The sequence below is a fragment of the Eptatretus burgeri genome, chromosome 4 (assembly GCF_056783735.1).
Source record: "Eptatretus burgeri isolate ZD-2024b chromosome 4, Ebu_testis_v1, whole genome shotgun sequence".
Classification (NCBI taxonomy): Eukaryota; Metazoa; Chordata; class Myxini; order Myxiniformes; family Myxinidae; genus Eptatretus; species Eptatretus burgeri.
Genome location: NC_140964.1, coordinates 141,620,359 through 141,634,862, shown reverse-complemented (window position 1 = coordinate 141,634,862; position 14,504 = coordinate 141,620,359). Strand labels below are relative to the sequence as shown.

Below are 14,504 nucleotides of genomic sequence, written 5' to 3'. Positions count from 1 at the left end.
ACATTGGTATCGCGATTGAAGGCACGTGACCCGAGGCCTGTGCTGAGCCGGCCGGCGTTATAAACCCCGAAGACGGTGGTGGTGAGGGTGGCGCCAAGAGTCGGGCGAGAATCCCGCCACCCCGGATCCGCAACAATATTGTGTCACCCTTGCACCTTTCTCAAATGACTCACAATTTTCTACAAAAATAAGTTTAAATTGACGAAAGTATTTAATCTCCACAATTCTTTATTTCACTGTTAATATGACAGAACCTTTGTTTTTGATTCAGAACTTAATGTATCCTTTTAAATCAGAAAATAAAATGAAATGACATTGACAAAATTATCGAAACCCTCGACTTAATAGTTGGTCCTTTGGACAAAATAACTGCAGTGAAGTTCTTCCTATAGCCATGAACGAGCTTCCTCCACCTCTCTACTGGCAGGATGGCCCATTCTTCCTGTGCGAACTGCTCCAGTTCTCCCAGATTTGAAGGGTTCCTTCTCCCAACTGCTGTTTTCAGATCTCCCCACAGGTGCTCAATGGGAATTAAATCTGAGCTCATTGCTGGTCACTTCAGAACAAGCCACTGTTCTGTTGGAATTGCTGGCCACTCCTCCATGTTTGACTGTAGGGAAGCTGTTCTTTTCTTTGAAGGCTTCATTTTGTTTTCTGAAAAGATAGGGATGACGTGCTTTACCAAAAAGCTCTAATTTGATCTCATCTGTTGACAGGACATTCTCCCAGAAGGATTTTGTTTTGTTCAGGTGTGTTTCAGCAAACTCCAGTTGGGCTTTCTTATGTGTCTCTCTCAGCAGTGGTGTCCTCCTGGGTCTCCGACCATAGAACACCCTTTTATTGAGTTGGCGACAGATGGTGTAAGTTGAAACTGTCATACCTTATGTCTGAAGGTCAGCTTGAATCTGTTTGGCAGTTGATCGAGGTGCTTTCTCCACCATTCGAACAATCCTTCGCTGCAATCTTTGATCAAGTTTTCTCTTGCAGCCACGTCCAGGGGGGTTGGCTACAGTGCCAGAGGGCTTAAACTTCCTGATAACATTGCATACGGTGGACACAGGAACATCAAGGTCTCTGGAGATGGACTTGTAGCCTTGAAATTGTCCATGGTTGGCTCCAATCTTGTGTCTGACCTCCTCAGACAATTCTCTCGTTTTCTTTCTTTTCTCCATGCTCTTTGTGGTACATACAGTGATACAAAACAGGAGAATGACTCCTTTTCTCCATTCAAACTGGTTGAATTCATGATTTTTATATTGCAGGCACCTGCAACTCACCACAGGTGAGTTCAATTCCAAAGCAAAGGAGAATCACCTGCTTGAAATCAAATTATTTCGAACAACTTCTAAAAGGTGCCAATAATATTGTCTGGGCCGTTTTAGGATTTGCGTGTGGAATAAGCGAAGATTTCGTCATTTTTTTTTTCCGACTTTGTTTTGTTCCACTGCAAACCACATAAATACATCTGTGGAAAACAAAAGATTTTTTTAAATTTCAACAATTTTCTGGAAGAAATGGTGCATTATTTGAAAAAAGTGCTGCAAGGGTGCCAATATTTTTGGCCACAACTCTTTATAGTTTTCAAGAACATAGGAGCATCCAACCAAAAAACTAGTGACCCTGCTGGTCCAGTAATGGAAAAAGCGAGAGCAGATCTGGTGCCAGGTGACGTTTCAGCCGCTTCCCAACAGAACCGGAGATGAACTTCCAGAACGTTGAAACTGAAGTGTTGTGCACACTCAGCGAGTCCTCAGCACTGAGTTTCAGAATCAAGTAATTGAACCTGCGAGCTGAAACGCGTTCTGTTTAAAGATAATTGGGCGAGTACACTGATCGGGGCTCTGTACTCGTGCTGCAGGTTTCGGAGCTCGCACTGCCATCTCTCCTTACGGATGTCTTTGGAACTTAGGGCGCCAATTCAACCAGCTCCAACTGGCAATGGCCGTGGTGCTTCACTGTGGCGCTGACTCGACTTCCTCATTACTGCGTGATCACTCACCAACTGACTTCTTTGACTGGCTGCAACTCAGTGGTTGGGCAGTGGTACTGGCCTCAGTGTCTGTCCCAGCTATCCGGTGACGCCCCTGTACTGATCTGACTGTGTCTAGTAACTCGCTGGTACTGGCCCATGGCTGTTTTATGCCAGCTGTCTGTCGTGCTTCCCCACCACTGGATTTATAATCCACTGTGGTGCCTCCTCAACCCATTGCGAGGTTCTCCCTGCTCCTCCGAAGGTTGCACATGTGCTTCCGCCATGTTGCTTTTGGGCATCGATCGATGCTCATGGGGTTCCGTAATGTCGGTGTAGTGTGGTGCATTAATGTTGGTGTGGCGTCAATGAGCATATTATGAGACTAAGGATCCGTCACTCCTTTGGTGTTGTTTCCCTGGTCTCTGTATATGCTCCGACTGAGGCGAGTGATCTCACTGTGAAGGACGCATTCTACGCCACGCTCGAGTCTGTGGTTGATCAATGCCCCAGGTGAGATACACTTCTAGTCTTGGGGGATTTCAATGCATCGACTGGAACTGATAGGGATGGTTATGAGAAATGTGTTGGTCCCTATGGGTCTGGAACTGTGAACTTGAATAGCACTAAGTTCCTTGACTTTGTAATAAGTCATGGATGTAGGGGGGGGGGCTGGTTCATGGTTTCAGCACCTACCTTATCATCGCTGGACTTGTTATTCTAACGCTGATGGTGTAGCAAAGGAGATTGGCCATGTCCTCGTTGATGGTCGCTGGAGGATGATCCAGAACTGCAGGGTCTACCGGAGTGCTCAGTTCCTCAATACTGACCACTGGCTTGTTGTAGCAACTCTGACGTTGCAGCTTAAATCCAGCAGAATGGTACCACCCCAGCCAAGGCTGGATGTTGGCAAACTCAAGGATGACAGGGTCGCTGAGGAGTTTGCGAACAGGCTGAGTGGGTATTTGAGGGGACTGTGGACTTTGGGAAATCGTGTCAAGACCACCATCCTTGTTGCCGGTGGATGTCTTGGAACCCACCGTCAGGTGAATAATAACTTTGGTTAATGGTATCCAGTGTCCCTTGGGAGACAGAGTCGCAGGTCCAGGCTTGATGTCAGAGCTCAGCTGTTTTGGGAGTGGAGGCGTAAAACTGTACGTGCACTGAGGGTGGACAAGAAGGCCTATGTGAGGAATCTGTGAGGGGTTAGAGCATCACCTGTGGTCATGTGATTGTCATCCTGCTTACAGGGGAATTTGTGCATTGCGTTCCTCCAAGCCCATCCCTCAGTGCACTTCAGTTAGAGCAGAGGGTGTAGGCTCTTGACAGAGGAGTCCAAAGTGAAGGCCTGCTGGGCCGGTTACTTTGAGCGGTTGTACCAGACTGATCCACCAGCTATTAAGTTGGATGTCAGGGGTGTTACTATCCTTATTGCTGACCCCCCAATCAACTGTGGTCCACCTCCGTTTGTGGAAACGCAGGCTGCGGTGAACCGGTTGAAATGGGGTAAAGCTCCAGGGATTTCTGGCATCCACGCTGAACTTCTCAAGACTGGTGGAAATGCTGTACTTGTGTCGTTGCATGCAGTTCTGTGCTCTGCCTGGAGCACAGGCATCATCCCAACTGACTGGAAGAGAGGCCTTATTGTCCCTTTCTGGAAACGGAAGGGTGATCGCCAAGACTGCAACAACTACCGAGGGGTAACGCAGCTCTCAGTGCCAGGCAAGGTCTTTGCTTGGATAATTCTTGATAGGGTTCGCGTTGAAATTCTTGAGAGGGTTGATCGGGTCCGATGGGGTGCTTGAGCACTAACATCCAGAGCAGTCTGGCTTTACACCAGAGAGGTCAACGATTGACCGTATCCTTGTTCTTCGGGTCCTCACCGAACGCAGGCGAAAGTTTCGGCAGGGGCTGCTTGCAGCTTATGTTGGGCTACGCAAACCATTTGATTCAGTGAATCGGGTTGCCCTCTGGAGGATTCTTGGTCTTCTTGGGTTGCCAGCAAAACTGGTCAATCTGATTTACCAACTATACTCTGGTACTGAGAGTGCTGTGTGGTGTGGTATTTCCATTTCTGACTTATTTCCAGTTGTTACTGGAGTTCGTCAGGGGTGTGTACTGGCCCCACACTTTTCAGCACTTGTATGAACTGGAATCTGGAGAGGATGTTGGAGAGATCAAGCTGCGGTGCATCGTTTGGGAATGTCAAGATCTCTGACCTTGATTTCGCAGATGATGCAGTCATCTTTACGGAGACTCTAGATATCCTTTTGGGGGCCCTCGAGATGCTGAATAAGGAGTTGGAGGCACTTGGATTACGGGTTTCATGGGTAAAACTAAGATCTTGGCTTCCAATGACATCTTGGATGCTGCTATCTTGTGTCTCCCTGTTTGTGGTGAGGATGTTGAGGTCACGGAGAGATTCACTTACCTTGGCAGCGATGTTCATGTGTCTGCATGTTGTGATCCAGAGGTTGATAGATGTCTGGTTCTGGCCTGTGGAATCATGGATTCACTGGATCATGGTGTGTGGCGCTGTCGGTACCTATGCATGAGAATGAAAACCCGAGTCTTTATGTGCTTTTCCTTCCAGTCTTGCTCAATGGATGTGAAACTTGGACTCTGGCGGGGGATCTGAGATGGAAACTTGACTCCTTCAGTACCAAGTGTCTTCGGAGAATCCTTGGGTATCACTGGTTTGACTTTGTGTCCAATGAGAGGTTGTTGAGATAGACTCAGGTTAGATTTGTTTCCTGTAAACTCCGTGAGCGTCAGCTGCGATTGTATGTACATGTGGCTCGTTTTCCTGACGCTGATCCTGCTCATCAGATTCTCTCGGCAAGGGAGCCTCGTGAGTGAAGGAGGCCAATGGGCTGACCATGTGGCTCGTGGTTGCAGCCCGTGATCCTCAACCTGATCCTGTGTCTATTTTGTAGTCTCAGCTGACCTGGAGACTGCTTGTCTTGCATGTTGATCCTTAAGCCGAGCCTGTATCTACTCTTGAGTCTCAAGTGACTTGTAGACAGTCATTCTCCTTGCGTCTGATTTGTTTCTGTTCATTCGGGGTCTTTTTGGTAGCATGTGGCAGTGTAGGGTCTACAAAAATGAAATGGTGCGGTTTTGTCAGCAGATTGATTTTTTAAAAAACAAAAAAAAAACACATTCGCTGTGCATTGTTCTTTTGTTTATTTGATGCACAAGCTCAAAAAGTTTTTCTCCATTACATTGCAGTTTTATCCATTTCAAGCGGTTTTTGAAATGGAGTTACACAACTTCAATGTGTGCACCATTAACAGCACCGCACACATCGTATGGATATTCAATTTCTGTCCATACTCTGTCAAGAATCTCTGGCATAACACTTTCATTTGCTCTCGTGCTGCTTTCTTGTAAGTGATTATAGTGGTGACTTCATTGCAGTCATGGAACCCCACCATTCATTTCATAATTTGTGTACACCCAGTATTTCTGATGCACATCAGGTAGGTTACGAAGTGTTCCCTTGACAGTTCCAGAAGTGCTCCGGTGGGCAGCTTACCATGGTGATCTTTTTCTTTTTTTTTTTTTAAAGTGCAAAGGCAAAAGACTGATCATACAAAGATGGGAGGGTTAGAGGTAGGGGAGAAATGTTTCAAGGGAATACACAGTTTCCGTTATTCACTTGCAAACATAATATTGTTACGGATTTGGAAGCCATCTGCACACAGACAGTCAGCAGTCCCCGTAGTTCAGTTATTTCTATAAGTATGTGTACAGTTAGAATCCATCCCCTTCTGTCTCGTGGGAATTTCGTGTGTGCGCTACGAGTTATTTTTTAGCTCGGTTTTTACATCTTCAACAACTACATCCTCCACATCACCAACTACAACAACAACAACAACAACAACAACGCCATCACCCATGTGCATCGTGTCACGTACAGGGGTGAGGTTCCCTCCGCCCACCGTGGGCTCGTCCAATCAACGGCGGCCACGAGTCGCCCAACAAGCCCCTCGTTCAATCCGGAGGTTAGTACCTCAGAGCGTTTTCCCTCGGCCCGCGGAGGAGGGAAAGGATAAGTCGAGTGGAGAGCAGTCATTGGAGGCGATTTGGCTTGGTCGACGAGGGCTCTGCAGAGTGATCGTGGCGACTGCAGAGTGGTCGAGAGGAGCAGGTTTTTCTGCAGACCGGTGTCTTCGTGGCGACTGCGGAGGGTCTGCAGTCCGGTGGTGATTTGCTTCGTCTGCGGCCGTGCTGGCTGGCATCCGTGGTGCCGTTCTTGGTCCCCGGAGCTTGGTGCGGCGTTGTTGGCAGTGGGTTCGAGTCCTGCCAACGGACAAGCTCAAATAGACCGCACGAGGCGGGACAGGTACCCCGGCCCGGCTGAGGACCGAAATAGACCCACGGGGTCCAGTTTCTTTTTGGGTGTGTGTGTGTGTGTGTGTGTGTGTGTGTGTGTGTGTGTGTGTGTGTGTGTGTGTGTGTGTGTGTGTGTGTGTGTGTGTGTGTGTGTCCATGGGCCCTGTCTGTTAAGTGTTTTCATTCCTTGTACATTACATTTCTTATTCAGATAACTCTGTTCTTTGTGTGCTTCCCTCCCCGATTATTATTGTAAAATAAATCCCCTGTTACATGTTCCAGTTCATTCGTGTTTTCCTTCATTGACCCAGCATGGTTTGGACTTGAGAAATAGTGAGGCCGTTTGGGCCGGTAAGTTGTCATTGGGACTGGCGCGGCTTTGGTAACTCCGCTCAGTTACGTCAGTACCTGCGACTCGGTCCAGACAGAGTCGGCCGAGGGTGTGGTTTTCCCCGGTAGTTGGATGACGTGGGTTCTTAGGTATATTGAAATTAGGCAATTAACCCTACCCCACGCCGTCGAAGTATTGGCGACCACGGTCCGCTAAGGGACCCGTGACCTTCGGAGTTGTCAGAGTCACGACCTAAATTCCGGGTGTTCGGTGGGAGACAACTCCACTGCTCCATCTCGTGGTCGTTATTCGCCACCGACCCCTGGCCCTCAACAATATGACCAACATATGATCTTCATAATACATATTGTTGTGGGGCCGAGTTTCGGTGGCGAGCACGACCGCTAGATGGAGCAGTGGAGTCGGCTCCACCGAACACCCGGAATTAATAGGTCGTCACCCCGGATAACTCTGGAGCCGACGGGTCCCGTATTGGACCGAAGATCGTCATTAGGTCGACCACGTGGGATAGGGTCGATTGCCAATTTAAATTTACCTAAATACCCACGTCGTCCAAACTACCGGGGAAATTCACCCTCTGCAGGATCTGCGCGATCCGGGCCGTTACCGAGCCAGATCCGAGCTGTACGCCGAGCGGAGAGTACCAGTGCGGCAAACCAATGAAAGAAGGGACAAGGAATTGCTGGGACATTCAAGAATAGGGGTATTTATTTACAACATGCATAGTGTTGGCTCAGTGGTTAGGGTGGCGGCTTGGGATCCGAAGGTCCTGAGTTCAAATCTCGTTTCCCGCTGAATTAATTCACTCGGGGGTTGACTCAGCCTGCCATCCTTCCAAGGTTCACAAAATGAGTACCAGCTTGCTGGGATGACCGAGTCATTCGAGTATCCTGCGTCGGAGTGGCGACCCGTCCAGGATTGTACCCAATAGCCAAGGAGACTGCTTCGGCAGCACCAACGCTCTGTACAGAGTATGGTCCTAATGGGGAGATTTATCACAATTATCGGGGAGGGGAACACAGAGCAGAGTTATCACGAATAAAAGAAATGTAATATGAAAAGAAAACACTTAAACAGCTCTACTTAACAGACGGGGCCCACGGACACACACACACACACACACACACACACACACACACACACACACACACACTCACGCACACGCACACACACGCACCCACACACACACACACTCACACACACACACACACACACACACACACACACACACACACACACACACACACACACACACACACACGCACACGCACACGCACACCCAAAAGAACTGGACCCCGTGGGTCTATCTCGGTCAAGCCGGGCCAGGGTACCTGTCCGCTTCGTGCGGCCACACCGACTCCGAACCACTGGTGGGACAAGAACCCACGACCCGAAGTCCACGGCCCTCGTCCCTGGCTGCTCGGCCGCCGCACTGTTCGGTCACCACCACCACCACGGTGAGCCACAACAAGGACCGTAGACCGCAATCGTCGTAATCCCGCAGAACCCTCATCGACCACCACTCTGCTGTCGCCACGATTACCCGGTCTCCGTCCTCTCCTCTTTCTTTTTCTCCCTTCAGGTCCGAGTGATTTCTTTTCTCGGCACGCTCGCCTCCCATTGGCTCGTGGGTTGTCAGGCGACTCGTGGTGGCCTCCCAATTGGCCTGGCCGAACACTCCATCTGTGAAGGTGGAGCCAGCCTGAGGTGATAGCTTCCCTGATTGGGAAAGGGGTGGTCTGGTGGGAGGGGCAAAGACCACCCTCCCACTGTGCGTGTTTGAGAACCCAAACGGAACAGCCAGGGGATCACCCTATTCTCCATCTCACCCCTGTATGTGACACGATGCGCGTGGGCGATGGTGTTGTTATTGTTGTAGTTGCTGTTTAAAATGTAAAATCCCACATGTAATTCCCATTAGACAGAAGGGGATGGATTCCAACTGTACACATACTTATCGACATGACTAACTTTGGGACCTGAATGTTGAGTGCGCATTGTTTCCAGATTCGTAACAATATTACCCGATCTCGACAGTGTGTAATCAACATACTCGCTCAGGCTTGAACGCGGAAGTGTTCACATCATCCTGTGTGAAGCAATCATTTTAATAACATGCACACGTGTAAACACTATAATAATTAAACTTGTATTGTTGACAAATCGCTAGATACAACCTCAACATATGCTCTTCACAATACATATTACTCGATCGCCTCCGGGAAAAATAACGCAGGCAGTGCATGAGCACAAGACTTAATCGAGGCCTGAAGGCCTATTATCTGATTAAAATTTATTTTATTTTATTTTCTTTTCTAAACAGAGCCTGCGACCTTCGTCTGGATGAAAGAAGAGGTCACGCAAAGTTTTGTTGCACTCGCTTTTTGTTAATTTTTTTTTTCTTTTTATATACAAACTCAAGGCTTGTGGAAGAGAGAACACTGAAGCAGAGGTCAGGGAGACGTATATAATAGGATGGATACAGAAGGAAGCTTTCAGAAGGATGGATACAGAAGGAAGGAAAAACGAGAAATATGGAGGGAGGCGAGTTAACGAGGGTAGAAAATATTGTTACGGTTCGAGGAACCGTATGCATACAAACATACAACTGTTCCGAAGTCAGTTATTCCGTTAAGTATATGTGTAGATAGAACCCCTCGTTGTGTTTAGTGGGAAATCAAAGGGGTGCGTTGCGATGTTTTTTTTTTTAGTTACATTAATAAAACTATATCCCCTCCATCATGAACCACAGTACTTTCCTCTCACATGGGCTGAACAAACGCTTGTTCGCCGACTCGCCCAACCGGCGACTCGCTGTCCGAGGCAAAATCCTCTTGCAGTAGTTCCTTTTTGGCGAGTCCGCACGTGTGGAGTGGGCGGGCTTCCTGGTATGGCCAAAACCCGCCCAGAAAGGGCGGCCCCATGGTAGCCCCGTCCAATCAGGGTGAACAGTGACGTCGGCTTCACCAAGGCCCCTCCCCGCTGAGGGTGATCTATAAATTATGACACCATCCTCAGGATACAGTACTGAGAGGGAGAGCGAGTGAGCTGGAAAGTGAGTCGTCTTGGGAGTAAGCTGGAAACCTGATCCCCGCCTCGGACTCCGCTCTACTCAACCCGGGCTCCTTCGCCAACACGGTCTCCACGCGGGCGGCTGTGGACCGAGCTGCATGACCATTGCCAGGTGCTGCACCACGGAGCATTCCTTTCCCCGGAACTCAGGTACCCAAACGAACTGCGATCTCAGCTCACCTCCCTCTCTGGCTACAAAAGGTCCTTTGCCAAACATCTGGGTTTATTTTTGTCAGTGTGTGGCACCGTCTTTAAGTAGAATTGCATGTGTTTTTATTTGATCATTGTAAATCTTGCCTGTTTTATTCCCGCGTATGTCTGTTCTGTATCCTTTTGTAAGTGATTGTAAATAAATTATTGTAGAAATGTTCCCAGTTCGCTTCTGTCTTTTCCTTCATTGGTTCGGATCTGAGGTTAGCCGGGTCTTTATCCCCGATAATCTCTCCATTCTAGCCGGTACGTTCTTGGTGGGTCTGCTCGGCTGCATCCGATCCGGAAAGGTGGTTGGTAGTTGGTAGAGTGATCCGGTTCGGGCAAGACGTACTGAGGGCGTGGTTCCCCGGTAGACGACACCACGTGGTTAATTAGGTAAATTGGATCTAGACAAAAAGACCCTACTCTACGCGGTGGAGGTATTGGTGTCCACGGTCAGTAAAGCGACCCACCGCCTCACGGAATTATCCGTGAGCGACGGCCTACAATTCCGCGGTCTGGTGGGAGACGACGTAACTTCCCCCACCTAGCGGTCGCTCTCGCCACTGGTCCCCGGCCCACAGCAATATCATGGTTTTGGCTTGGGGTTGATTTGAGATGGTGGTGAACAGCAGTCTTGAAGACCTGGAGTGAAGAATGGGATTGAAGAGAATGTGGAAGTTGATTCCACAGGTGGGATGAAAGAGGAACAAATGAGTGGTGATTCTGGATTTTTGGAGTTTCACCAAAAGGGGGTTGATGGTGGACCACTTGTGTCCTGGAGAAACCTGGGACGGGGGAGGGAGGGGACAGGGGACAAAGCATGGAGAGAGCACAGAGTGCAATACCAGAAAAGAGGCGGTGGAAGACAGAGAGAACACCGACCTGTCTGTGATGGGAAAGTGATAGGCTCATAGACTCGGCTTCAGCACGGGAGATTCCAATGATCTTAAAAGCCGTGGTTTCTCCGGCATCAAGCCAAGCAAGGTGTGAGGCAAGGGCTCCAGTCCAGAGGGGAGACCCGTACTCCATCAAGCTGTGTATGAAGGCCTATGAGGTGAATAGGAGTTCAGGTGTGCCAAAGAGTGACTTTGTACAATGGAGGATACCCAGTCAGTGTCCTGCCTCTGGAGGCCAACTTTGAAATGTGGTTTATCGAAGAATAATCATGGCTGATATTGAGATCCAAGAGTTTGAATGTCTGAACTTCTTCGAGAGAGTTGTTAAGAAAGTAGATATGAGTGTTTGCCAAACGGTCCTTTCAGAGAGAGATCGATAGATAGTGAGATTGAGTGATTGGGCTAAAACAATATATAGCATGATATCTCAAAAATTATGGATCCGCCAAGGATGAAACTTGACGGATGAGTTGGTTGGGTGACAAGAACAAGCCAATTAAATTTTAATTTGGGTCCGAATCCAGATCCGGCTTTTCAGTGGGATGTAAAATGTAAACTAGTCAGCCTGGCGGAGGTATGCGCTCTATCGAGTGCCCTTCTAGTTTGAATCTGAATTGGTGATCTGAGATGAGGCTGTTGGAGAAAAGGAATGATTTCATATCAACTGCAGTAATGGATTCTATGACCTTACTGATGATTGTTCGTAAGCTGATCGGACTGTCATTGAGAGGGTTTGTGTTAACACCTTTTAGTATAATGCGGTGATCTTGGCTGATTCCCAAGGAGATGGAAAATGACTTCCGTTCTTCCTCAATCTGCTTGGAAATCAGATGGAAGATTTGGGATTGACAAATCCCAGAGCATGTAAAATTGGTCTGATTTTCAGTCGATGGCTGGCCAGGCTTCGAATTTCAGTCGATGGCTGGCCAGGCTTCTGAACTTTGACTGTAGGTTATTTGATCAGGACTGGAATTTGGCCAGGGTCCAAGAGATATTGTTGTGGGGCCGGGCGTCCGCTGCTAGCACGACCACCAGATGGAGCAGTAGAGTCGGCTCGACCGATCGCCCGGAATTTAGATCGTACCTTTTCGGAAAACTCCGAAAACGTACGGGTCCCTTATCGGACCGTGAAGCGTCAATATTTCTGCCACGTGGTACAGGGTTATTCGCCAATTTTCAAAATACCTAGAGACCATGTGGTGATTTAACGAGTCTCCACACCCTTGACGGCACCCGTACGGAACGAGCCACTTAGTGTACTCGAACCGCGTGCGACCCGAGCGGTTTGATCGCAGAGATCCGTCGGTCCCAAATATCCCGTTACAACGGCAACAGCCTGGCTAATTTCCCAACACGCAACTCGCTAAGCCAATGGAGAAAAGGACACGAACAAGCTGAAACATTTAACAATCGGGGTATTTATTCACAATGGGGGAATGAGGGGAGCACATAAGGGCAGAGTTAAACCGATTTTAAAAGATATGCACGTATATACATCACGGCACTTATACAAGTCACTACTTATCTGACTGGCACCACAAACACACATACACACACACCCAAAGAATCGGACCAAAATGGTCTTTATTAAGGCCTGTCTCAGACCTGTCCGCCTCGTGCGGTCTTCAAGGACGAGGTCCTCGGGGCAGAACTGGACCTCCAGACGCCCTCACGACCGGGCCCCGGGCGAATGAAGTCTGCAGGACGAAAGCTGGCAGGAGAAGACCCTTTCTGGCACCAACCACTCCGTGCGCAGATGCTTTTTCACTCCCCCACCTTGCGCGCAGATCTTCACTTCTTGCCAGAACTCTCAGAACCCCCCGAACGCGCAGACCGTGCAATAATTATACCCCCCTCTTCAGAGGGGGGGGCGCCTCCTCGCGACCCTCCCTCTCTCACTGGCTGGTTTTGGCACGCAAATTGCTCTTCGTCTCTCCCACTGGCCAAAATGGGCGGCAAGCTCCTTGATTGGCCCGGGGGCGTGGTGACATCACGCGGAGCCCTTTCCTCCTGTCGTGGGATCTGATTGACCGGGCGACGGTCGACTCACTCGTTGCACGCTGAGTGGTCGAGGGCCGCCGCGTGGCTCCTCCTTGAACTCCGCCCACCATGACGTCGGCCAGAGCGAGGTGAAGGAAGCGAAGTGAAGGTGAGGGTGATGCGGTGTCGTCGGCGTTGATGTTGGTGGTTTAAAAATAAAAGAAAAACCCTAACTATCAAAATAACTCCACAGCGCATGAACATTTAATTACCCATTAGACCAGGGACGGGACCCTAACTGGCAACATGTACTTACCGATATAACTGATCGATAGGACCTGTATGTTGAGTGCAGTAAACTTCCAAATTTTAACAATATCTCACCTTATCCTCATCAAAAGACAGCATGGGGATCTTTAACGTCCATCGGCAACGATGTCAGCAAATGGGTCTCCCGCTTAACGTCTGTCCAAGGGACGGCACATCTCGTGATTAAGCACCCTGCCTGTGAAGCACCAATCTGAATGTTTGTAGTCGTGCTGAGAGTCATACCCAGACTCCGGACGAGACGGCTCAAAGGTAAGTGTATTACCTCTGTGCCATCCTGTCCACATCCTGAAAATGTGACTTGAAGCTCAACAAACAGCTGTTGCTCTTCAAATTCGATCATTGTGTTTGGAAATCAGTTTTCTACGATAAGGTGTGCTCTTTGTGTTTGTGCACATGTATCTTTGCTGTAATAGTTGGTTTTTTTGAAGAAAACAATGAGGAAAAGAACGTCATTATTCCTCTCTCTCTCTCTCTCTCTCTCTCTCTCTCTCTCTCTCTCTCTCTCTCTCTCTCTCTCTCTCTCTCTCTCTCTCTCTCTCTCCTCTCTCCTCTCTCTCTCTCTCTCTGTCTCTCTGTCTCTCTGTCTCTCTGTCTCTCTCTGTCTCTCTGTCTCTCTCTGTCTCTCTCTCTCTGTCTCTCTCTCTCTCTGTCTCTCTGTCTCTCTGTCTCTCTGTCTCTCTCTGTCTCTCTGTCTCTCTCTGTCTCTCTCTCTCTGTCTCTCTCTCTCTCTCTGTCTCTCTCTCTGTCTCTCTGTCTCTCTCTGTCTCTCTCTCTCTGTCTCTCTGTCTCTCTCTCTGTCTCTCTCTCTCTGTCTCTCTGTCTCTCTCTCTGTCTCTCTCTCTCTCTAACATCTCTCTACTCTTTCCTTTTTGCAGTTGTCCTGTTTGCCGCTATTGTCAGACACCAGAACCAACACAAGATAACCACTGCTTTGTGTGTGGCGTACAGGAGGTATGATAAGATTATCTGTCTTCGATTCCTTGCCATCTTGTTTCCACTCATTGTTGTTCGTAGTTTTACTGGCACAATGTTAGCGATCGGCTTCAGAAGGACGGGATTTAATGGGGTACTATGACCAGTGCTGTTTTAGTCCTAACTATTGTGTTTGTAGAATTTTTCTGATGTGTGCACCACATAATCCCATTAGTAGTACATGAGGATTAACATTTACAAATTGACCAACTTTTACTTTCCAGTTCAGTTGAGTAAGATAAATGACGTCTGGGTGTGGGTGGCAGAATTGCGTAGTGTTAAATGTTGAACTAATATTAAACTTGTGTTTTTTTAATTGTGGGGGGGGGGCAGTTGAAAGTGTCATGGGGTTGTATACTGCGCCTGTACGTCTTGAATACCTAAGGGACTTGCGCTCCCT

General features: G+C 48.6%; 1 protein-coding gene across 2 annotated transcripts in view; it reads left to right on the top strand.

The window, feature by feature from the left end:
- Positions 1–14,504, top strand: part of BRAP (BRCA1 associated protein) — a 68,494-nt gene that overhangs the window by 25,343 nt on the left and 28,647 nt on the right. For both annotated transcript variants that reach the window (XM_085880204.1, XM_085880205.1), the window contains exon 8: positions 14,008–14,083. In XM_085880204.1, the coding sequence (XP_085736330.1) occupies positions 14,008–14,083 (76 nt within the window). The remainder of the gene's footprint in view (positions 1–14,007; positions 14,084–14,504) is intronic.